The following is a 24,686-nucleotide window of genomic DNA, read 5'->3' as shown; positions in this document are numbered from 1 at the left end:
TATAGTTAATTAGCATCTGGAAATGAGGATTATCTTAATTACAAAGCACAATTTCCTTAATAGCTACAAAACTGTAAGTTTGATCTGCGTGGAGATTGGTGACTATTATTATGTAATTAGTGATCATATTAATGGTGCAGTGTATTTAGATGTAATTTGCATATGCGAATGAAATTTACCTGATAGAAATATGTGGCTCCACTAATGACTCTGAGCACTTAAAAATTAGATTACGTTAGGAGATCCAGATCCTGAGCTGCTGTGCAGTGGCACGGTGGATCTCCTCTTGCAGGAGAGCTTTTGGCTCTGTGGGGCCGTGGCTCCGTGGCCCAGCTGTTGGGAGGACAGGCAAACCTCTCCGTGTCGTTGCGACTCCCCGAACCTCAGCGCTGGGTGCAGCCTCCTGCAGCTGGGCGATATCTCGTGCGGCGCAGATGTCGCCTGGGCCGTACTGCCGTCCTCGCCTGTGCCGGAGACTTCAGCAGTGGGTCCTTGTCAAGGCTCTTCTGGCTAAATAAGAATTACATTGCGGGGCGGTGGGAGCACGTTCTGTGCGTCAGGCAGGAGATGGGGGTCCCACTGGCCTTTGTAGCTGTACTTGTGATGAGTTTCTGCTTTCCATCCACTTTAGGAGTGCCTGTGGTTTGGAGAGCACGGTGCTTTTGGGACGGCTGGTCCATCTTCTTTCCCCTGCTTTTATTGGAAGCAAAAAGGTGCCTCTGTGTTTAAAAAAAACTGATGTCCGTTAAAACAGAACCATGTTAAGAGAGGGCGCTGTGCACCGTTATCTCCCCCAGGAGCCCTGTGGGACAGATGTTGGTTGCCCAGTGCACAGCCGGAGGTTGCACGGTGCTGGGCAGGATCGCAGCCGTCATTGCACACGTGAGCATCTGCCACTGCCCGGTGGCCTGGCCCCTGTCCAGAGAGGTTTCCGAGTTGGAGAGCCCGGTACCCTTGCAGTGACAGCCTCCCTGCCCCTGTTGTACAAAATCACACCCCTGTGGTGTCTCAGCAAAGGAAAACCAGAGCTTCCAGGGCCAGTATTGTAACAAAATGCAGTGTGTTTCTTTAATACACCCTGCTCCCGACCGGCAATGCTGAAATGACTGAGCTGCAAAAAACACCAGTGCTGGAAGGAAGCAGCCCTTACCCAACAGGATGTTTCTCTCATCAAGAGGGAGAAATTTACGGCTGCCGGCCGGGGAACACTGCAGCTATTGTGGGTGCTGCCCGAGATGCTTTTTGCAACTGCTCGCTCCAGCCAGAGTCCTGCCTGCCTGCGCCTCCCTGCCTCTCTACGGTAGACATTACATCTTTAATGACTTCCAAGGAGTCTGTCTATCGTTACAGCTAGAGCTGAAAGTAATTGAAAAGCGTCTGTGTTTCTCTTCAGCGCGGCGGCCCGCGTGCGGAGGCTTGAGGAGTGCCTGCGCTTCGCCGCCCTGTCCTCGAGCGGGACCTGCCCCGGCCCTGCCATGGCCCCTCGCCAGTGCCCTGGTTTGTATCTGCTCTGGTCTAATTAATTAAGGGTTGTTGCTTGGAAGTAGCACATGCTTAGGTGTGATCTTTGAAGTTTAGTGTGGTGCGGAGACTTCAAAGGAGACATTTTATTAAAAAATAATAAAATCAAGAGCTCCTAAACACTTGCAATTTGAAGGGCTTGTTTGAAGTCTCTCCATGTTTTCTGGTGCTGATACAGCCGCAGCGCTGAGGTGCCACTTAGCCGTCACCGTGCAGTACTTAACCTTCACTTTATTTAAAAAAGAAAATAATCAAAACCAGGAGTATTTTCTCGAGTGTTTTCGTGGCTTGATCTAGCAGTAAAGAACTAATTGTGCTGTGTAGTGAGCTATGCAGGAAACGGAGAAAATCAAGGCTGACAATCAAATTAGCAAAAATGAAAATTTAGCCCACGTCTGGTTTTTTAATCAAAGTCATTTCAAGACGAACAGGAAAGCTGTAAACCTTTCCCATCACGGAGGTTTCCTTCCACAGCCCAGGAGGCCCCTGCTCGCCCGCTCCCTGCGCCGAGTGCCATGTGGTTCGGCGCTGCCGCCGTCCCACTGCCTGGCCTGGGCCTGGATGCGGGGCAGGGGGCCGGCGCCCGCCCAGCCAGGTTGCTGCCCCGCCACAGCTCCCTGGGGCGAGCTCCTGCTCCCTGCTCAGCGCTGGTGTGAGCTTGGGCTGGGGCTTGTGCCTTGGTCCAGCGGAGCTGAGCACGGGGAGGGGTGACAGGCTGAGCCCTGCGGCCCCGGCTGCGGGCTGGCGCGGGGCTGCAGCTGCTGGGGCACCTCCAGGGCAGAGCCCGTGCAGCGCTGCCTGCTAAGGTGTGGCACTGCTCGCTCGAGCAGAGCACGGGACGGTCCCGTCTGCTCTGGTCTCCTCTCGTCAGCGTGTTCGACTAACGAGGGGCTGTGCAGAGCCAGCAACCCACCGCTGCCCTTGGCGCAGCCGAGGATGGTGGCCGCTGCGGGAGCGGCGCAGATGGCGAGCCCGAGTGACGGTGTAGGCTGCAATATGTCTTGGGGCCGCCGCCGGGCTGCAGCTGGTTTGTCACCTCACGGTGGCCTGCCGGGCTGGGACAGCTCTGCGTGCCCCTGCTCCGAAGGTCTGTGCTGCAGGGCTGCTCTAGGTAGGCTGAAAAGGGACTGGAGGGGAGCCAGAGGAAATGCGGTCATCTTCTTAATATCTGGGTACTTTTCTTTATGAAATGAAGAAGTGTGTGCGTGCGGGGGACAGTGTCTGCAGGCAGGGCATGCAGCCTGCGGCGTTGCAGCGTTCCCGATTGCAGCCGGCTTGGCAGCGGCTCGCGGGAGAGTTTGCTTTTGTTTCCCCAGAGGTTTTGCTATCGTTAGTGATTTGGAAACGCAGAGCGGTGGTGTTCCGTCTGGGACCTGGCGCACGGTAGCACAGAGCGTACACACACACATGTTTACTGTTTGGGCTGCTATTTAAATCGCTGTGTACAGAGATACAGAAGTAGGAGGCTTAGCTGTGCATTACGGAGAGCATGGTTTGTTTTGAAAAGCTTGCATCCTTTTCTTGATGTGTTGCAGACTGCTGTAAAACACTTTTTTCCATACTTCTGAGTGACTTCCCCCATACTGAGATCGCACAACGCGCCTGGGTTCCTGCAGGTGTCCTGTGCCACCCTCCGCGCACGGGTGTGAAGGCTCAGCGCGCACAGCTCGCGCCGGCGCGCTTGGGGGAAAGCAGAGGTGCGGACGGGAGCCAGAGCTGCCTGCGCGTGCCGAGTGCGTGGCTGTGGCGGGCAGGCAGGGGCTGAGGGGCACGAGGCAGGGATGTTCCCGGTCCCTCTCTGGGAGCCCATGCCCAGGGGCTCTTCCGCATGCAGCGCCTGCGGTGCCGGAGAGCAGGGCCTGGCCCGCGCGGTGCCCTCCCAGCAGCTCCCCACGGCCGGTCAGCCGACCTGGCCGGCGGTGTGAGCCCCGGCTGGCCGGGAAGGGCCGTGCCGCTGGCAGAGATGGGCGGGTGGTGGACCTGGCAGCCTGCGTGCCCTTGGGCAGTCCCTGTGCTGTTCCTTGGGAAGCCGCCAGCCTGGCGCTGTCCCCTCGAGTTGCAGTCAGGGAGTGGTCACCGAGGGAGAGCCGTCTCCATCTGCTGTGGGTGACTGTGACCGAGTCACGGCCTCGCCCCACGCAGGGCACCGCTTCTGGTGGTGAGAGCCATCTCCTGTCCTCCTCGGCCTGGGGGACCGGGCACAGCCTGCGCTGTGTGCCAGCCCCCTGGTTCTCACCCACTTCCACGTTCCCAATGGAAATGCGGAGACGTCGTCTCCTCCAGCGTCATTTGGCTGGAAATGTTTTCTCCAAACAGGTGAGCTCTGCTGGTTTGATGGTGTTGCTGCAGGCTGCTTTATGGAATATTAATCTGGTAAAACATAAACACTGCAAGTGTTCCATGTCTGGGGAAGATCTGAAGGCTTTTGCAGTGTTACAGAAAGCCATCTCTAAAATGTAAGGTGATTTAAATTGTGAAGGTGGCAATAGTACATCCAGCGTTGCGGTTTTTGTTGGTTTGGACTAGCAGTGCTTCGTTTTGAGAGTCGTGCAGGGAGATGTCTTGCAAGGGATTTATTTATTTAAATATCTTTAATATCAGCAGTTGAAAATTCAAGTGTAAAAGGCCATGCAAAAATAGCAATAAAGAAATGCAAAGCTGTAAAAGCTTTTGGTGAGAGTTTAAACGCAGAACCAGCTGTTATTTCCTTGGGAGGCGAGGTGTGTGAACTCCACGGCTGCCTGTCCCCACAACAGTGGTGTGAAGAATTAGCGCACGCTGCAGTGTGCAAACTGAGCCCGCCGAGCACTGAGGCAGCTATTCATCTACACCCAGGAGCTAAATATGACAATGTTAGCATTTTTCATTTCCCTGACGTTACCATTAATAAAGCAATGATCCGAAAGAAGCTTTGCTGAGTCTGTTCTTTATGCTTCCATCACTCACGACTAGATAATTTCACACAGGATCGTTTTTAAATTAAATGACGATAAAAGCGCTCTGCTGTCCTGTGTTCACTAGTTCATAGAAGTCTATCAAGTCATTAATGTGTCATGACAAACTGCTAGTGGGATACAAGAGTAATTAATTATTTGCATAAATAACAGGTTGAACTTCGTGCTTTGAACCACGGTGACATTTGCGTCACATCGTGGACATCTCGGAACCTCTTGCAGAGAGTTCACGGGAGGGGTGAGCGCCGAGCCGGGCGTCTGCGCCTCGCGCGCTTCAAACGGCCAGGAGCTTGGCTTGGGTTTTGATGCTTTTTGTGTTCCCGAGTTCTTCATTAACGGCTGTTCAAGAAAGCATCTGATCATGGGAGATTTCAATGAACAATTATACAGATTTTCATAATCACCATTAATCACCGCATATTTTTCAAGATAATTACAGCAATTATTATTTAGATTCCTCTTTTATTGTGCGCATTGTAGAAAAGAACAAGTGCTTATTACGCTGGGTAGTGTAGAGAACTACGGTCTGAAGTTCTTTGTCATCCAGAAACTCATTATGTTAGCTGATGCTGCCTGTGAAAGTTCGTCAGCGTGTTCAAATTAGGGTAGCATTGGCAGGTCTGATTATTTAAATCTGGTAGCTTTGCTAAAAATATAGTTATTCAAGAAAGATGAATTACTAATTTGACAACTGAGATTTAGCTGGAGTCTACAGTGCAGAAGGCAGCATCTATCGCGTGCTTAGGGGAGGGTGGCAGTACTTTTCCAGATTAAAGGGAGAATTTCCGAGCGAGCTAACAAGTTGTATTTATAGAGCACGGTTTTGTGCCTGCCCTTTAAAGGCCGAGAGTGAGTCTTAGTGAATTATAAAGAAGTAGCCACCAGTTAGAAGTTGGTTGTACTTTCTGGTGGTCCTGCACCGACCAAGGGGTGGCTCCGGAGCCTGTTCGGGTGCCCCTCACCAGAGAGGTCCGGCCTCCTCCCGGCTGCCGTCGGGGGTTCGTGGGGACCCTGTCCTTCGGGGCTTGTTTTTAGGAGCGCGGTTCTGGCCACTGGCTCCTTTTGGCCCTTTGACCTGATTGCAGAGACTGGGCTAGTTGGATGTGACCCCCCGGGAGGAGCTGCTCCTGGGAGATAGCAAACAGCCATTGAAAACATTTTTCTTCCTGAAATACCTTTTAATTCTGTTGTTTTGGGGGAGAATAGCGCAGGCACCTCCCTAATCTGTTGCAGGGGCTGTGGGTGTAGTTGCATAAGGAGAACCTGCTGCCTCCGGGTTCAGCCCCTCCGCGCCAGGCCCCGGGCGTCCTCCCGGCAGGTGACGCGCTGCGGGCGAGCGGCAATTCCGGCATGGGACTGGGGCTGTGACCGCCCTAGGGCTGGGGCTGCCACGGGAAGGCGGAGGTGGTGTTTCTGCTCGCAGCAGTGCAGGGCGAGAGACGCTTTGCCTACCTGTGCAAGGAGGCTGTCAGTGAAACGTCCAAGGTGCAAACGTTTTATAGGTCTTTAAAAATATTTTAGTTACAGCACTTTGAAGATGTTAGAACCTTTGCGGGTCAGTGCGGGAGCTTACCGTGTAGTGGTATGGTGGTAATGCTGTAAACATGGGGCCTTGCCCACCTTTTCTGTTCTGAATTGGTATGTGTGGCCTTTGGAAAGAGTTGTACTTATCATTCGCCAGCACCAGCTTCTCTTATCCCGTTGAGTTACTGTCCGCTGGTCTCCAGCGTGGCGGAAGTTGACATCAAGGAGCATTGGACAGCTCTTGACCAGACTAAAACAAGAGCTGCAGCTCCAGGCCAGAGCCTGGCTGGTCAGTTTTGATGCTGCCCATGAAACGGGTAACACCGGGCAGAATCTTAGCACAGCGCTCTGCTCATCAGAGACTTCCAGGAATGCTTCAAAAGCAACAGGATTGAAAAAAAAAAAAATAGAAAAAGGGAGTAATCAGAGGCTGCTGCTGATGTGTATTTACAGCACAGCATCAGAACAAGGGATATGGAATTAAAAGCCTCCTACAGTTCTGGTTTCATTTAATGTTATTATGAAATTAACTGGCTGCTGTAAACAGCAGTTGCGTACTGTCTCGCGGTGCAGGGTGGGAGCAATGGCACCCGTGTCCAGACACTGGGGGCACCTCTGACGACGAGGTGTCCTTCCTCCGCAGCATTACCTTTGTCCGGGGCCATCCTTCAGCCTGTGAGCACAGGCGAGCGGCAGCGGCCGCCCCCCACACGTCCTGGGGGGTCCCCACTGTCTGCCTGCAGCACCCAAAGAGCTGGCGCCACGCGCTCCCGCAGCCCGGCCCCGCCGTGGGGCGAAGCGGCGACGCTGCCGCTCTGGCGCTGGCGGAGGTGGCTGGCTGTGGCAGCACGGCCTTGTATTTGCCTAAAGTTTCCTGAATTGGTGTCTGAGTCCTTGTGACTCCCGGTGCCTGGCTGTGAAAAGAGCCGCTGAAGGAGCGTGTTGCTTTCCGATTTCTCCCTGTAATGCATTTTACCAGCAGCCTGCGACGGGCCTGACACCGGCTCCTGCGCTTTGGGAGTGCAGCATTAATAACACACTTCCATGCATCATGCCATTTTTAAGCATGATTGTTATGATAAAGGGCATATACTTAATTACAGGCCTGCTTAATTACAGCTCTGTTGAAGCTCGTTTGTTTAGGAGAGTGCTAATTGCGCTGCTGAGCTGTTGGCACGCCCTGCTTTCATCCGCTGCTGTGCTCTGCAGCGCCGAGCTCCGGGAGGGCTGGAGCGCCAGGGACCCCAGGACGGGTGGGAGCAGTCCGGGGGGAGCTCCGGGGAACGTGCGCGCTCATCGTGGCTTATTCTTTAAATTGCTTTACAAAGCCGGCATGTGACTGATCAAAGCAGGTTTCTGTCGGGATAACGAATGCAGATGGTCTTTCAGGTTCAAAACTTCCTGGATTTGGTGATGCTGCTTTTCATCTGTTCCCTTTTGTCTCATGTAGCGCTGGGGCTGCCACACAGCACCTTTGGTAATGAAGTTACTCCAGCAGAGGGGGCTCTTAAAGTCAAACGTATACAAAGCAAATGTAAAATGCTAAGTATTCCTAAGTAACCCGTATTAAATCACTGCCGTGGTAAGTCTCTGGTGCTGGTGGAAGTTACAAACAGCAGGCAGAGAAACGCGGGGTTTGTGGCTGCAGATGCTTTGTGAAAGAAAACCCTATTTGAGGATTACTTGAGGGCATTTCAGGGCTTAAATTTGCTCTAGTTTGAAGTTTTTACTTCTTTCAGAGCTGAAATTTAGAGAGTTGAAATGTTAAAGATGTAACTGACATGAAGCGGGTGTGTTTGGGGCTGCGCTCTGCCTTAGCTACGTGCCCTTTTCAGTCTTGTGTGGAAATCGCTGAGTTACGTGTTTTAAAAATAAGTGTCTCCCTTGTATTGACGCGTCTTGTGGGAGGCTTTCTGTGAGGGTTCTGAGGTGGTGGTAGCAAGACAGAAACACTAAACACCATTGCACAGTCTAAGAAGAACATACAAGACAATAGAAATGCACAGTCCCCTTGGTATGGTTCAGGTTGTGCTGCAGAGCGCCTGGCCCAGTGACAGGAGGCTGTGCCGCGTGCCAGCCTCGCGTCCTTGCGCGCGTCCTCACGCTCCATTGCCTCCCACCCTCCAGATGTGGTTTGCCAGTGATTGAGGGCCATTGCTCACCGCTGAGTTTGTGCTGGCAGCAGCCGGGCTGGGGAGGGTGCTTGGCCCTGGTCTCTGTTTTCATTCCACCCTGCTCTGGGAGGGCCAGCTCACTGCGGCCAGGTGTGTTCCCTACCCTCCCGCTCAGACACCTCCGAGGTGGCCCAGGTGGTTCTGGGGGGTGGTGGTGAGTAGATGCCTGTCCTCCTAAACGGTTTGTATTTGTTTTCACTTTCAAATACTGTCCTGTTTCGGTAGCTAGACCAAATTGGAAGACTCAAAATAGAGACTGTGAAATTGTATATGAATAGAGCAGGGAGGGTTCGTTGGGTTCCTGACGTGGTGGGGACTAACCCAGCTGTGCCTCGACCAGAGAGAAGCCACTGGCAGGTCAGAGGGAGGAGAAGGCCGGCAGTAACTCCTACGAGCTGTCAGTCACGTGTCAATGCCTGTCTGTCACTGGCAATGTGTGAAGCTGCCTGTCAGAAATCAGCTGGAAATGTGACCTGTCTGCTGGTTTTGTCCCTTTCAGCAATGGACGGAGTGCCTTTTATGATTTCGGAGAAGTTTGCCTGCACTCCTGAAGGGGTGAGTTGCCTTCGCTTTTTTCCCAGTGTCTGAAATCTGTCTTTGTGAAGAGCAATCACCACAAGTTCCCTGCTTCTGGCAGCTTTTCTGTTGTGAGGCCTCATACACACCCAAGTGCTTGGGGTGGCCCAGGTTGTGCTTCACAGCCCTTTCCCGTCGGGTGGGAATGGCTTTGCCAGATCACTCCTAAGACTAAATTCTCCCGGGAGGTGAAGGTTTACCGCTGTCAGAAGTAGGAATGGCAATGGAACTCTGGGGCTGGAAGCGTTTCCCATTTCTTAGTGTAGATTGTTAAGAGAGTACAAATGTACAACCCTCCTGGATTTAACCTGACGTGGAGGTGGCCTAGTGCAGTCAACTTCATGACTTTCCTTCTGCACCCCAGGAGCTCAAGGCGATGGTAGCGGCATGGTTCCCGGTGCTGGCACTGCCGCGAGGCTCCTCCGGCTCCACGCCCTGCGTGGGCAGAGCCAGGCAGCGGCGTGTGGGCGAGGATCTTCCAGGTCGAGCTACTCAGTCGTGATGGGCACTGGTGGTTCTGCAAGCGGCTGTAGCTGACGGGGGTAGCAGGGTTGCCATGGCTGCACTGGCCAAATTCCAGTTTGAAGGGGAGGCTATGCCCTCCTGTTCTCCAGTTCCAGCTTACAGAGTCTTAATGATGCCACAGCTGGACCTTGGCTGGGTTCCAGGGAGCAAGAGCAGGGAAGGAAAAATTATTTTAGGATTCCTGTTGCCCTCTGATGTGGGAGATTATCTGAGCCGAAATATCAGCCTGGGTTGTTTTCACATACGGCACAGTTCTAAGCGAGTTCGCTCTGTGAGCAGGGTCCTGCTCGGAGTGCCTGTGCTGCTGGTGGCCGTGGCTCCTGCCTGGCAGTGGGGCGAGCTCGGGAGGGCACTGCGTCCTGCCTGCTCGGCGCCCAGTGCTGCACGGCTGGCGGAGGGCAGGTTTGCTTGGCCGAAATGGAAACCCCGGTACCGGTTCAGAATGGCTTTTGAGCTAATTTAAGTTGGTGATCCAGAGCTCAAAGGCTCAGCATCCCGTTACCGGTTCCCTACTCTATCCAGTCCTGAAATAGTATCTCTTTAAAAATCAGTTTACAAGAAGCTGTTACAGCAAACACCAAAGCCATCAGCTGTGTCTTGTTTTTCATGTCATGCTCACGCTTTGTGCTTTCTTCTTCCTGCTGACACAACCAGCGTGTGCAGCGGATGTGGTTTTTCACAACCATTACTTTCTGAAAGGGTTGTTTATGGGCCGTTATTCCCAGAAAGCTGGAGTCCCTGCTGTGAGGACAAATGCAGAGAGATTAGGTCGTGCTAATCCTCCCCTCGGATCCTTTAGACACCATTGCCACCGTATGGTCAGTGTGGTTGGGGCTTCCCGCAGCCGGCACCGCTCATGCCTACACGCCACGGCCGTACACAGTCCGTAGGGTGTCAGCAAGTGCATCCCAGGAGCAGCCATCCTGCGGCAGGGAGTGGCAGAGCATCACCTGTGCAAGCGACGCTGAGCTGGGTTCGGCTGTCCCCGCTTCGGGACGGAGGCGTCAGAGCTGTTGGCCCTAACCCGCCTGCGGCTGCCTCGCTCACGTGGCGGGCTGAGAAACAGGGTTATGCTTGTCTTTACAGATGGTGCCTCTAAATCTCTGGTGATAGAGTATGTGCTGACTTGAAACAAAACAAAACCAAATAACCCTAAATTTGACTTTTTTCTTTTTCTTTTTTTTTTTTTTCTCTTTTTCTTGCCAGATGCAGCCAGTTGATCTCTTGGGCATCACAATCAAAACCCTTGCAGAAATCGAGAAGGAGGTAGGTACCCGGCCAGGCACTAAGCAAAAGCGTTGTGAGAGCTGTAAGATCCCTTCCCTGAAGGAAGAGGCCTCTCTTCTTTTTCCAAGTCACTGCTGCTGGATAAAGCCAACACAGAGTCCAACAGTGAACTCAGAATTAGGGACGTCCTCTGTGATCTGCGTGGGTGAGACGCTTTAGGTGTTGAATCTGATGGCAAAGTCTGCTACCCTCTGTTTAATTCCAGGTGCCTCTCTTAACCGTTCTTTCTCGTTTATTAACAAAACACGTTACACGCACGATGCTGTTTGTGTTAGGTTGCCTCTTGCGTCTCAGGGAAGCAAATGAACTTGACTGAGCAATGTCAGGTGAACTACTTCATCATTTCTCAGTCTGATGGTGCTGGTAACTTGTTACCAGGAAAACCAGGCTGCCCTTCCAGTGAGCTTGAGTCTTCCAGGAGCTCGGGGAGGACACAGCCGTTAGACCGAGGGTGGTCTCGTGTTCCCGAGGGAGCGTTTTGGCACACCCGTGACTTGGGCTGCACGGTGCCGAGGAGCGGCCTGCTCTGCAGGGGCTGCCTCTCAGCTGAGTCTCGGACCAGGAGGAAAATTGTCTCAGCAGCAAGTGCTGCTTTGGGGACTGTCACAAACGTGTTCCCTTGCACTGACCAGCTGGGTTAAAGGCGGAGAGTAAGAAGATGGCATAGCAAAACTTCAGACACTTCATGGCTTCTCCACTTTTTGGTTCCAGTTGTGAGTCCAGTTTCCTAAATCCATCCTCTTTTCCTGCCTGAAAGTTTTGTCTGAGTGCGAAAAGGTGGTTGGTTGCCAGGGCTTTCCAGGCACGCGGTGGGCCGGGGCAGCAGCGATGGCGTCTCTGAAGATGCTGCCCGACGGGGGCGATGGCTGGCTGAAGCACCTGCTGCCTCGGGCACTGTGGTCCCGCCGCGTGGCGTGTGTGCCGTGCTTCTGTTGGGGACTGGCTGTGCTGGGAGCCGGGGCTGCTTGGGGCTGGTGGCCCCCATGCCTGTCCCCCTGGCCGTGGGTCCCTTTTGCTGGAGCGGAAGCAAAGTGGCGTTGGGTTTGCTTCTGTACCCCTCTGCGTGTCTGGTGCGGGAGCGGTCTGGGCAGCTCGGGGCACTGCCTGGAGGGGTGGGCTGTGCGGCCCTGCCCTGTGCCCCTCGCAGGCCTGCGGGGTGTGGGGGCACCGGCACTGGGGCCGTTTGAGTGGCCTCGGGGGGAGAGTTTGATACCTGCTGGCTCTGCCCACACCCTCCTGCTCCGTTACAGGCTGCGTGCGTTTCAGAGTAATGAAAAGTATAATTATGCAGCCCATATTCCTTGATGAAGCATCTTGTCTGCACGTAGATAGCTACGCATATAAATATTGTGAATTTCTGCGTGGCTTTATTTCCCTTGCAAGCAATAGCACCATTACAGCAAATCTTCTGGATTTCCAAAGCAGCGAGAATATTTTCCCTGGAGCTGGATGCCTTGCAAAAAATATTCCTGAAGAATTCCAGGAGTTATTGTTCTCTGTCGGCACGTTTGCACATGCACGCACCCATGCTCCGAGCTGTGAGGCAAGCCGAATGACAGGCCCGCGCCCTTTCAGGAAAACGGATGGAAGCAGGCCCACACCCTGTTCTGCGCGCTCAGGCCGCACCTGGAGTCAGCGTCGCACGGCCGCAGGCGCGGGCACCGCGCAGCCGCGCCCGAGGAGCGCGTGAGGAAGCGGTGGATGGAGAGGCGTTGAAGCCAGCGGGCCAAGGCAGGTTGCAGCTGAGGGCGGCGCTCACCCCCGGCTGTTTTGGTGGGCGTAGGGCGGAGAGGAGCAGAGCCCCGGCGCTGCTGCCGCTGGCTCTCGCTGCGGGGCCACAGAGGGGTTTGTCCTCGCTGCTGCTGCCCGTCCCGGGTGAAGGCGCCGGGACCGCGTGGCTCTGGCAGCAGCGGGTGCTGCGGTGGCACGTGGCCATCAGCAGCGTGGGCAGCCGTTGGGCTGCCGTGGGCCTGGGGCACTGGCAGCACGCACCTCGGCCTCGTTTTAGCTTGGCGTTGAGCGAAAGGTCTGGAGAGAGTCTAATTAGCAAAGTGAGCATCTAATATTAATCATTCCTTTTAAACTGACAAGGAAGGCAGTTCATTTAACCACTTAATTGCTACAAGTTTTCATGGGCTGCTCTTTGCAAATATTTTTAATGAAGAAGTTGTAAATCTAAGAGAGCTTAAAATTTTCATTTTATACAGAAATATTTCTCCTTGTTCTCGTGTTTGTAGTCAATTCTCCAGAGTGTAGTCACATGAAATGTTCTTTAAATGAACATATTTGCTAACTGGCATGATTTCAGTTTTTAAAACATTGGTTCCAGCAATTAGGCATTTTTTTCAGTTCCCAAATGACTAGAGAAATTCGTCTTGATTATAATTGCTCTTAGCCACGCATATCTAATTTGTGTCTTTTTAAGTGTTAATTAGTAAACAGTTTGAGCTGACATCTTTATGTGTTTGTGTGTTGAAAAATGAGGCTTATTGCTTGTTTAGCTGGGGGCTGGCGCTGCAGCCTGTGACATCATGACATTGAGGTAAGATTAATGAAGACGCGGTTGCCAATTAAAAGGCGAGCCGGGGAGGGGCGGCTCCTCCGCGCAGCCCCCTGCGCCCTGGACCCGAGGCGCGCGGCCTGCGCTGCGCGGGGCTGCGCGGGGCTTTCCCGCCCCGCTCGCGCCCGGGGGGAGGCGCCGCGGTGCCCGCGCGCCCCCTGCCGGCCGGCCGCCCCCGTGCAGCCCCCGGCGCGGCGTTCGGGAGGAGCGGGCGCGGCCCCGGCCCCGGCGCAAGGAGCGCGCAGCCCGCGCGCAGCTCCGAGGGGCCTTGGCAGCGGGGGCGAGCCCGCGGCGGCCCCGGCACCGCCGGCCGCTCCGGCTGCGGGCTCCGTCCCCGCGCCTGCGGCCGATCCAGGCGCCAGCGAAGGTGCTGAATTCCCGGAACCACCTCGCTGGTAGTGTGCATCCTGCGTCCCGGGCTGGCTGGCGAGGAGCAGGGACGGAGGAGCATCGTGGTGACATCCTAGGAGCCACCCACGGGACGCAGCCTATGTCCAGAGCCCTTACAGTGGATGCGCCGGGGCCACTTGTGGCCCCTGCCCTGGCCCATTGCTCCACTTCGGCTGTGCCACCCGCAGCGGGAGAGCCGCCGCAGCCCCGGCCTCTCCTGGGGGTGCTGTGGCCCGGCAAGGGCCCGGGGGGGCCTGGGGCTGTCGGGGTGTGGCCCACAGCGTGCCACGAGATGGCACTGCGACGGCACGCTCCACGACGGCATGCTCCGTGCTACCGCATGCTTCACGCGTGCTGCGGTACCCAGGCCGCTCGGCTGCGTCCAGCCTGCGGCAGGGATGTCCCTCGGCTGCGAGGATGTCTGTCACCTGCAGAGACATCTCTTGGGCTGCGGCAGCGTACAGCCAGCTGCAGTGACATCAGCGGGTGCAGGGACACCCATGTAGGAATTTTCACCCACCTTGCCAAACCACAAATGTTAATTGTGGTGGTACCAGCTTGTATAGATGAGGCCTGTAAAGGAGAATCTTTCCGACTGGTTGCTTTGTGCGCAGGATGAGTGTGGTCATGTTTGTGTTAACGCTGGGTTTTAGGGCAGGGGGGTGAGTCCTGCCTTGAGATGGTTACCAGCATGGGGTCAGGCGGTGCCAGCAGGCTTGCCCTCAGAGCTCAGGGTGCTGCCAGGCCGGGTTCTCACCTCATTTTTCTGCTTGTTGTATCGTCCCGCCACAGGCTGGGGAGCGTGGCTGCGCACCCGGGCTGCCGTCGGGCAGTGTCCCACGGTTCCCTCTGTCTTGCTTTGCCCCGCAGTACGACTACAGCTTCCGGACGGAGCAGAGCGCGGCGGCCCGCCTGCCGCCCAGCCCCACCAGGTGCCCGCCAGTCCCGCAGTCCTGAGAGGGTCCGCTGGCGCTGGAGCAGACGTGTGCGTGCATACTACTGAGCGGGACGCGGGATGCGACGCTGGGGCCGTCCCGGCAGACCTCTGCTCATCCGGCCATCACCACCCGCCCTGCGCTGCACCACCTCCTCCTGCACACGCTGCTCCATGCGTTGGGACTGTGCAACCCTTCGGCAGCTGCCCCCACCCTCCCTCACTGCTGCAGACGCCTCTCCACGTGAGTACGTGACTCGGAGCCTGACGGCAGCCCTTCCGTTGTCCCCAGTTCCTAACCCCTGCGACAGGACAGTCAAAAAAATTGGAGCTGTAACAAACTGCTGCGAGCAGCAAGCCATGAGCTTGTAGACCATCAAGACGTGCTCAGCAGCAAGCCGTAAAAGTAAGGAAGATTAAAAGATATGGCTGGTTAACCCGCAAGGCCCTGGGCACCCCACCCGAACTGATGTGGAGCTGATGGGCTCTCAATGCGTCGTTGCAAGAGGCCCCTGCAGCGCTCAGTCCAGCAGGCAGCACCGAGCCACAGCGGATGCTGTACCTGCCTCCATCGAGGTGAGGGCGCGCAGCAGCTCTGCTGCGGCCGGGATCAGCCCCAGGCTGTGGTCGCTTGTTTCTGCTGTTGGCTGGCAGAGCCAGGGTCGCTCGCTCAGACCTGCCTTGGGCCCTCTCCCCAGCACTGGTGAGGCGGAGGGGCATGCAGAGCACAAGATGCACTGCAGAGCACCTCTGCTTTGCGCAGAGTGCCCGGGTATCCGTCAGGACGGAGAGCGACAGACGTCCTGTATTTCTTTCCGGGCTGGATGCTGGCAGTGGCCCGGGCAGACCTGGCAGCGCCCCGCTGACTCCTGGCCACGCTGCCTGCGGAGCTGGGGCCCTGCTGACAACGTGGGTGCTTCACCTGCCCGTCACTTTGGACAGTTTTCTAATATTTGCCCCGCTAGCTGCTAAAACAAGAGATGTGCCTCTTCCCTTGTGCCCTCTCGGGGAAGCACTGAACTCTGACGTAGTGCAGGATGAGAGTGGGATGCATTAAACCCTGACCTCAGCTTCCTTGTGATCGCTGACCTTCGCTCGCTCCCGAGTCAGACGCATGTCTTGGAGAAGTCTCTTGCTGTAATAAGTTATTTAGAAGTGCCCATCTGACTCCATGCTGCTTTCTCAAGTCTCTGCTGTAGAACAAAGCTACATCATGGCAGCAAAATGGCAATTTTTAAGTGTTAAAACGTTCAACTTTTTGTATTGTAAAGTACTGATCACCTAATGCTATTGAAATGCAATTGCCATAGTAACAAGTAACAGTATTGCCGCTCTCGTGGGTCATACCTATGCCCTGACCTGCTTTGCACTGCTTTTGATTGATCTTGCATTTTCTAGTTGGACAGAATGGTGACTAACGGTAGGTTTTGTACTGTCAGCTTGTATTTTTTGTTTGTACATATGTAAAATATTTCTTGTCCAAAGATTCATTTCTGGTTTTAAGGCACCATACCGTATTGGGATAATGAGCACAAAATACCGTAACATTCAGGACAGACTGATTCCAAGTCTTTTCTTCAACTTCTTCCAGTCAGGTAAATAATTTTGTAACACTGCCTCCATAAAGCAAGGCTGTGCGATTGGAAGGTAGAGGCTGGTTTGGCTGCAGGTGTGTTGCATTTGGGCAGGAGAGTTAGGGCTGTGCCGTTTGCACCAGCTCTGGAGGGCTGGGTGACTCCCGGGAAGTGCTCATTTACTTGGAGGTTGCAGCACCATTTTTAGTTCTTATTTATCCTGCAGGAAAGCAAAGCCAGACCTCACTGCCGAGCTTCACAAAGGCTAGATTGATGATGCCGACATCGACAAATGAACATACCATGGCAGCCTGGTCATTCGGCTCAGGTTCACTTGAAGTTCAAATCCACTCCATGCTGTACTACTATGCCCATCTCATCCATCTTTTGTCTTTCTATTTTTCTGCTTGTAATTTGTTCTGTAGTTCCTGTGGCATCTGTTGATAGCTTCTCCTGTGGCTCGGTGGACACTGCAGGTAGGTAGGAGCTGTCCGCAGCGCTGTGTTCCTCGTACCCTGGGATGCGGGAGCTGCCCAGAGCTGACCTTCCCTGGTACTGGAGGAGCGAGGGCTGCGGGCTGGTGCAGGGCAGCCAGCGCAGAGTCTGCAGAACTCCAGGGGCCATTCCTGCCTCTGGGAGATGGGGAAACGGTTGCCAGGAGCCCCTCCTGGAGCCGCATCTTCCGTGCTGAAGGCAGGGCTGACTGCTGAGCAGCTGGAGCGCTCCGTGAGGAACAGGTTCAGATTGCTGCCGAGTCCCGCGTCCAGTGGGGCACTCCCTGGGAATGTCTTGGAAAAATGGGTGCGTAGCTTTGAGACCCTTCCTGTGAGATTTAGCTTACGGAGCATCAGTAGATAACGTTGGTGCTTTAATACTCACAGCAACAGTAACGTTTGTGGAGCTGCCTTAGAGTTAGTGAGCTCCACTTTCTCATCAGTGGCCTGCAAGAAACACTGGATGGCACAAAACTCTGGCAGGACATGCACCTGGGAAGAGCACCTGAGAAATCTTCAGGATGTATTTGTATAGTTGGTGCTCACTCTTCCCTCTCTTACACTGGTCTAGCAAAGCTGCTTCAGGGGTGCATCTGCAGAGAAACTTGAAAGCTCAGTGTGATCTGTACAGAGTGTTTCTGCGCTGTGGCGCTGCAAGGATAGCCTGTGCTGAAGCATAAGCAGTGCAAATGCAGTTCTCAGTACAAATGCAATAGAGGTGTGCTAAGCAGAGAGCTGCAGCTGCTGAGAGCCAGCTGAGCTCTCAGACCTGCTGGCCAAGGGCTGGAAAACTGGGCATTTCCAACGGGGAGGGGGCTCAGAGCCAGTGCTTGGAAGCACAGCGAGACACACGGCGCAGGGTGGTTGACTGCATGTGTCGTGTTCTCAGTCCACTGACTATAAGAAGCGTTTTTGTTGCACCTCTGAATTCCTGGGATCTTGGCCATCAGGTCAGCATTTCCACAGGCAGGTTTTATTTGCTGTTCTGTAACGTTTGTACTCCTGGCAGCTCACTGCAAGGCTGGCCCTTGCATCCTCGCAGCAAGTCCTCCCCGTTGGCACATGCCAGAGCCAGTACCAGCATCTCTCTGCATCTTGCTTCCTCCCTGTCGGGAAGTTGAGTGTGGTAGCATTGGCCCAGGCAGTAAATATTCAGGGAGCCTGATGCTGGTGTTCTGGCTGTGGAGAAGCCTTCTGGAGCATAAGGAGAGGAGATGAGTCAGTGGAAAGCGAGAGAAGTGGATTTGCAGAGCTTCACCAGGGGTGCTTGGCTACCTTGCCTCTGTTTCTAGAACAAAACTAGTCTCTAGGTAGCTTAGTCTTGTGCTGATGGAGAAATAATTTGCCAAATTATTCTATGTCTGCAACAGAGACAGCAAAGCAGCAGTGAGGGGTTTGCATACACCTTCTGATGGGAACCGGCGGTGACACGTTGCCTCCTGGATTTCTCATGGCAAAAAGCAGGTAGCGTGCCCGTGGGCCGTCCGGGCCAGGCTGTGCTGTCTGATGTATTAACAATGGAAAGGCAAGAAATTAGTCCAGAAAAATAATGTAGAGTGTGAACTTTGTGAAAAATTCAAGTGTGGACAGACGTAGCAGGTGTCTTCCCTGTGGGAGCATCTCATAGCTGTAGTTACATAGGAATAAACTTTGTCAACCCTTTTTCCTTTGACTGTCACCGAGTTTGCCCGTGGTGTTTGTAGGAGAGGATCCCTGTGAGCCTCCTTGTAGCGCGAGGTTGTTGGTAGTCTGTAGCTTTGGGCTTGTTTGGTTTCCTGCCCGCCCCTGCCCCCACCGGTTTCCTGAGCTCCCAGACTGCACCCGCACACCGCAGAGCCCGGGGAAGGTCCCGACACGGGCACGGCACGTGCCAGGTGGACGCTGCTGGGGAGGGCGCACGCCCGCAGGTCTGGGCACCTCCTCGTCAGTGGGGCCCTAAAAATCTTCTTGGGGCAGGAAAAATGGGACTGGGCCTTTGGAGCTGGCCGGTCCCACGTTGGCCTTCACCTCCCCGCCGCCCTTGGGCGACACTGGGTCTGTCCCCGGCTCTGCCCGCCGGCGGCTCTCCCAGAGCAGCCCCGGAACGTGCCCAGGGTGGCAGCGGGCGCGTCCCGCGGGTGCCGGCAGAGCTGCTCACCAGAGAGCCGTTTCCACTCCTAAAGGGCACGCGTATCTCACTGCATTCAAATAATTACCTCAGCCTTCGAGCCTTGACGAACAGACAGGAATCCCTCTGGCAGCGAGGCAGCCGAGCGGTGCCGGTGTGGCGTATCCTGAGCCATGAGGTAACAGCGGTGCAGCAGGGAGGCGGCTCTCTGCTCGTGGAAACGCTCAGTAAGGTGCTGCTCAATTCATTCAACGCAGGGAAACCAAACAGCTCGGATATTCTGGTTGTTTACTGTGAAATTGTTTCCAACAGCAACAGTTTAAATGTCACCATGCAAACAGAAGAGAGAAACCTTTTATGCAGTTGCAAAGTGTTTTTTTAAGATGCTATGCATTTTGTTGGGTTATTGAAAGTGAATTTACTGTGCATTAATCTTATGAATGTTACTACGTTTTATATTTATTTTAGATGACCCTCCTGTATTTTACAAAGGGATGTTTCATTGTGTGATAACTTAGTCTGTATTCTTAATATAATTTGTTAAATAAAACTTGTTTTAATCAGTTTATTCTCTGTGCTTTGTGTTTTAAATTTGGAGTTTAAGAAGCTTAAAAGGCCGCAGCCGTGACTCACGGGAGCGGAAAGGGGCATCGTTTGGGTCCAGCGGCTCTTTTCTCTCTGTCCCATTGTTGCACTGACGTCTTCAGATACAGGTAATGGTTCTTACGGTGGGCTTGGGCTTCAGCAGGCGTCGGGCGCTGTACCCCGACGGACATTCCTTAAGGAGTGAGAGCGGTGCGCGGTCAGCCTTACCCACTGCAGGGGTGCAGAGCCAGGTTTGTCGCCCAGTGGGTGTTTCCAGTGGTGCCCCACAGAGGTGGCTGTTCCTACCCATAGATCTCTGACCTGGTTTTGGAAGAAAATATGAAATCATCACACATGACGGTCCTTGGTGTGGAAACTCTTGGTAAGAACAGGGATTGCAGGCTTTAATGCCAGAGACTTACTTGCAAGGGCGCTTTTTCCTCCGGCACAGCTGAGTAGGTTGCTGTTTGCTTCTGCTTGGGGCACACGGGGACTTGTTGAGTGGTTTTGGTGGGACGTGAGGGCTGAGACCAGGGACGCCCACTCCTCTGCTCTCAAGCTGCCCGGGAAGGCAAAGGACCCTACAAAGATGGGACCTGATTTCAGGCACAGGAGGAATACGAAATGGGAGCAGAGGCATCGTTAGAGTTGGAGGTGGGGCTGTGAAGCCTCCGAGGAGGGAACTGGTGACTGCCCGCAGTGCTGGCCGGTCTCCACTGACCCGGGGAGCTCCAGTCTGCTCATGGATCTGAAGGGTCAACTTCAGTGGTGAGCACCTGATCCCCCTGTAGGTAATTTGCTTCTCTTTGTGGTTTTTATCCTTGGCAATTAGACATAAAAAGCCTTGGAAAAATCTGTCCAAAATGTCTCTCCTGCAATCTATGCTGCAAAGTCAAAACACAGAAGTCGGAACAGCTTAACTGGAGCGTTTTCTGGAGCACCAGGGACCACACGTAACGTCTACAGTGCCACACAGGCCGTGCCCCAAATATTTGTGGCAGTAAGTGTGTCACTGCAGTAAATGATGGCAGTGTCAATGAAACGACTTGTTTATCCTCTGTAAAGATTAACAACTTTAGGCACCTGTAATTATCGACTGCACAGTTTGCATTGTGTGTAATTATGAAGAGGTGAAGTTAAAGTCACGGTCAGCCTCAAAGCTTGGGAACGCCAGCGCGGGCTTGACTTGTCAGCACCGGCTGTCTTTGAGCTGATTATTTTAACGTGCACACGCTTGTGCGTGGCTGGTCCTTCCCCCCAGTACGGACGTGCTTGCCCGTGCCGGGGATGCCGGTGCTGCCGCAGCTCTGGGCAGTGATGGCTCTCGCAGGGAGCTCCTGGTGTTGCAGCCAGAGCAGCAATGGACTGCTGCAGCCACGTGCAGCAGGTGACAGCAGCATGCAGTGTGAGCACACCAGGTGACAGCAGCGTGCAGCAGGTGACAGCAGCATGCAGCAAGTGCCAGTGACAGCAGGGTGCAGCATGAGCGCAGCGTGCAGCAGGTGACTGCAGCGTGCAGCAGTTGACAGCAGGGAGCAGTGTGACAGCAGCATGCATGGGGCTGCACGGTACCTCACCGCAGCTCCCTGGCCCCCAGGTCCCTGGGTGCTGCCTGCTCTGCTGCACGGTGGCCTGGCAGCGGGCACGGCTTTCTCGCCCAGAGGCCACCCCAGCAGCCGCTCTCTGGGGCTGCGTTTCAGCTCGGAGCTGGCGCAGCGGGGTGGAGGCTGCGCATTGCTGCAGGCTGAGAGTGGCCCTGCCCAGCTCGGGCTCCACGGTCTCTTTTTTTACAAATATTGTAAACTGGGATTCTGCAGAAATAAACAGGAGTTTATAATCAACTCTGAAATACGGCTGCGCTGTAAGAGAGGCAGTTAAGGACAGAAGTGCGAGTTGCAGGGGAGATGCTGTGTTTTTGTGACTGATGGTCTGTCCGATGCGGCCCAGCTTTGTTCGTGCTTGGCCAAGCATGGAGGGCTCTGAGGACACTGCCAGGACAGGCCTCGGCTCAGATGGGAGACTCAGACGCACGCATTTCACCCTCAGTGCCCGTGCGGTGCCAGGGGCTGAAATCCCTTTGGCCACCTCCCAGCATCGGGAAGACGCCTCATTACTGGGCAGGACAGGGTGAAATCTGGCAAAAGAAATACCCAGCGCAGGGACTGTGCCAGCGGCAGCGCGGGCGCAGAGCCTTTCCCGTTGGGCGCGGGCAGGCAGTGATGCTGGGTCCCAGTTGCGGTGGCCGGGCCGGCATTGCTGCGGGCGGGCAGGTACCTGCACAGCTGGCGGCAGCGAGCCCCGCCGGGGGACATGGACTTCTAAACAGGGAGAGGCTAACACCACCCCACTGAAACTGGAAATTGTTATTCTTTGTGTTAAATTGCTCTTCTGAACTTGACCCAAGCTGGTGGTGCACAATACGACCTCTGGCATCTTCTCTCACCCCAGCCAATATTTCTGTCTCGCTTATTTTGAGTGGCCTTTGAATTAAAGGAGATTAATACCCAAGTTCCCGACATTCTCTTCAGGCACATGTTTTTATAACCTCCTTTTGAAAGCGAGTACCACTTGTTTCACCAAAACCTAAGAAACTGCATCTTGGAGCTGCTGTGGGAGCCGTCACCAGCACCTGATTGAATATCCTGGCCAGGGAGGGGGCGGCGCGGGGGGGACATAAACCAGAGTGGGGCTGTCCCGCGTGCCGGCTCGCATCTTCCTGTGCGGCGGGCAGGCACCGGAGCTGCCTCAGAGCCATCGCTGAGCGAGTGATGCCTGCAAACATCAAAGCCGCTTCTGCCTAATTAGCTGTGCCCCTGGACGTGGGCTCTGCTCTGTGGCACCAGCAGCAGCGTGGGGCTGCGCATCCGCGGCCTGGAAATGCGGCCCAGCTTCCAGGCGCCCCTGCCAGGGAGAACCCTCATCCTCCAACCTGCGCTATCGTTTGTGGTCGGACCCAGCACCACTCCTGTGGCACGAGCTGCCCTTCCTCCCGCTGCTGGTGCACAGTGCTCCTCCCTGAGAGGCCTCTGGGATCGCTGCTGAAATACTCCAGACTTCACCAACATCCGAGTATTTCTGCTCAGCCTCTCATTTTTTACATTTCCTAATGTCACTGCTCAGAATTTGGGGGTAATTATTGAATGTTTAAAAAGAATAATAATTATTCACCAAATCTCTCTGCCATTTCTGCAGGGTTTCTCCTGAAACAGCAGTAATCTAAAGCGTGGCTGTTACTGGTGGCGATGTGCTGGAAGGGATTTCCCCCGCAGGAGCAACAGCGATGCTCCCTTGTTGGACAAACTAAATTTAAATTTGTCTGCAAAGGGCTTTTGCTGCCAGACGGAGAGCTGGCGTGGCAGCGAGCCCTGCGCAGGGTCTCAGCCGGAGCACACGCCACGGCGCAGAGGCCTGGCTGGTCGACAGCGCTGACCCGCCGGGCCCTCGGCTCGTACCGGAGCGTCGGCTCCGTGCGGCCCCTCCGCGCTGCACCAGAGGCCCTGGGAATCTGCAGGGCTGCAGGGACCCGGCCCTGGGCGGGCGCGTAGGGTGACAGCGGAGCCGGTTTACGTTGTTTGTCATTCACAGAATTTGTTTTCTAAGGAAACTCGATAAATTAATTGGAACTTCCATGGCAGCCTTCTGCTCTGCTTCGTGCTCCTGGCAGCCGCAGCGGCCGTTAGCCTCTGGCGAGGTGTCTCCTGGCCACCCCTGCCCGAGGAAATCCCCCTTTGTCAGAGGGGGGAGCAGCAGGCGAAGGGCTGGAAGGAGCCGGCCGCGGTCCCCGCGGCGCTGGGCGTTGTGTTCGGCTTTGTGTGCCTGTGGCTTTGGTGGTGGTGTTTGTTTTCTTTTCTCCACTCCCTCCTACAGCTTTAAAAATTAACTTGCCTTGGGAGTTTCTCAAAATCTTTTCCTTTCTCTGAAATGATGGATAAGCCATGTAACTGATAGTCATGGCCCTGGAGAGGATAAACATCTTCTGCCGTTTAAAATAAAACCCCCTCACTTCTTGGTTAATAAGTGTTGAAAGAAGCATAAATAGAAATAACACAGGATTTCCATGACTAACAAGATGACCACATCAGTGAATGTTGTTTGGGGTTAAAAATGACTCAGCTTTTGCTTCCCCAGGGTAAGATGTTTTATCCCCGCGCAGGAAAGGCTGCCAACAGCACTTTGAAGGTCTGGCAGAGTCGACGCAGCGTGGATTGTGAACTGGGAAGTATTTGAATGCACGGTTAAAAAAAAAAAAGTCCTGAACTCCGCTCCATGTGTGCAGATTTCTCGAAGATAAAGGAGCCCACAGCTTATCCAGCTTGTGCTGACTCTTTTCTTTTCAAAAGCCTTTTCAGATGTTTTCACTTTTCTGCTTGCTTTGTTGAAAGATGTAAAAATTTAAGACGACCACAAAGTAAACATTTCAAAACTTTTTATTCTGAAAATTAGTGACATTTTCAAAATCCCTCAAATTCCATTTCTGTGCTATCAGAAACGAAGATCTTTGGGAATTTTATGATTGACAAATTTTCCAAGCAGGTTTTTGTTTATTGATAACCTTTCTTCTATTTTTCAAAGAAAATAGATTTATTATTCAGTAGAAACACTAGATAAGTAGATGTCTTGTCAAAATAAAGCAGGTTTTCTTTATTAGAGTGAAATAGTAATGAACTCATCTGCTTCCAATATTTATAAAGAGTGGGGAAGGCCATTAATTCTACTGCTTGTGAATAAAACCATCTGTGATTTCTTTCCATTTGATCTGTTTTGGTTTTAATATACATTTTTCACAAATAAGTGCAGGGATTTTTTTGTGAAAATGTCACATTCAGAATCTCATAAAGAAGGAACGCAAAGAGGGGGAAACGAAATGTTTTGTTAGCTAAGTAATTTCTCACCTTGCACAGAAAATAAAATTCATGCCAACTTTAACACATTAGGCGACAGAATTACATGTTCAGCTCTAATGCAATCCATGACATGTAACAAGGCAAATAGAGTATGTTTGGAAGTTTGTTTTCCTTTGGGAATCACACAGCACATTTAACCTAATCTGTCCTGACACTTGAATTATAACATCATGAGCTTCTTCAGGGAAGCAAAACGGTAGATGCCTCTCTCTAAAGCGAAGCAGAAGTTAATAAAGTGGGCGAAGTGTCAAGGAGGAAAAGCTCGAGCAAACCCTAGTGCAATTCTCCGGAGGAAACGGGTTCTAGGCTGGTTTTTTTCCACCAGAAATGTTGGAAGCCTCATTACATACTTCCACTGAGGGTGAAATTTGACCTCCAGAATTTTGCTCGATTAAACCAAAAACTGTGAGAACACCCCAAGTGGGACCACTTTGTAGTTTGACTTGTGAGTGTTGGATCTCAAATTGAACCGAGTATTCACCCAGCTGCTCTGCCAGATTTTGTTTTACAGTCTTCCCACCAACTCGTGCGATGGAGGCTGTTCGGTATCGGAGCTGTCCCAAAACATACCTGTGCA

General features: G+C 53.7%; 1 protein-coding gene across 7 annotated transcripts in view; it reads left to right on the top strand.

Annotated features, from left to right (window-relative positions):
- Positions 1-23,631, top strand: part of MVB12B (multivesicular body subunit 12B) — a 70,861-nt gene extending 47,230 nt beyond the window's left edge. For 5 of the 7 annotated variants that reach the window (XM_086763738.1, XM_086763739.1, XM_086763741.1 and 2 more), the window contains 3 exons: positions 8,673-8,728; positions 10,481-10,540; positions 23,334-23,631. In XM_086763738.1, the coding sequence (XP_086619864.1) occupies positions 8,673-8,728; positions 10,481-10,540; positions 23,334-23,432 (215 nt within the window). In that variant the 3' untranslated portion in view covers positions 23,433-23,631. Of the gene's footprint in view, positions 1-8,672; positions 8,729-10,480; positions 10,541-14,381; positions 19,189-23,333 lie in introns of those variants that run through there. The other 2 variants (XM_086763742.1, XM_086763737.1) reach the window with 2 other exon arrangements.
- The last annotated feature ends 1,055 nt before the right edge of the window (positions 23,632-24,686 follow it).

Source organism: Chlamydotis macqueenii, chromosome 20 (assembly GCF_036417535.1).
Source record: "Chlamydotis macqueenii isolate bChlMac1 chromosome 20, bChlMac1.mat, whole genome shotgun sequence".
NCBI lineage: Eukaryota > Metazoa > Chordata > Aves > Otidiformes > Otididae > Chlamydotis > Chlamydotis macqueenii.
The sequence above is the reverse complement of the archived record's forward strand: the minus strand, read 5'-3'. Positions and strand labels throughout refer to the sequence as shown.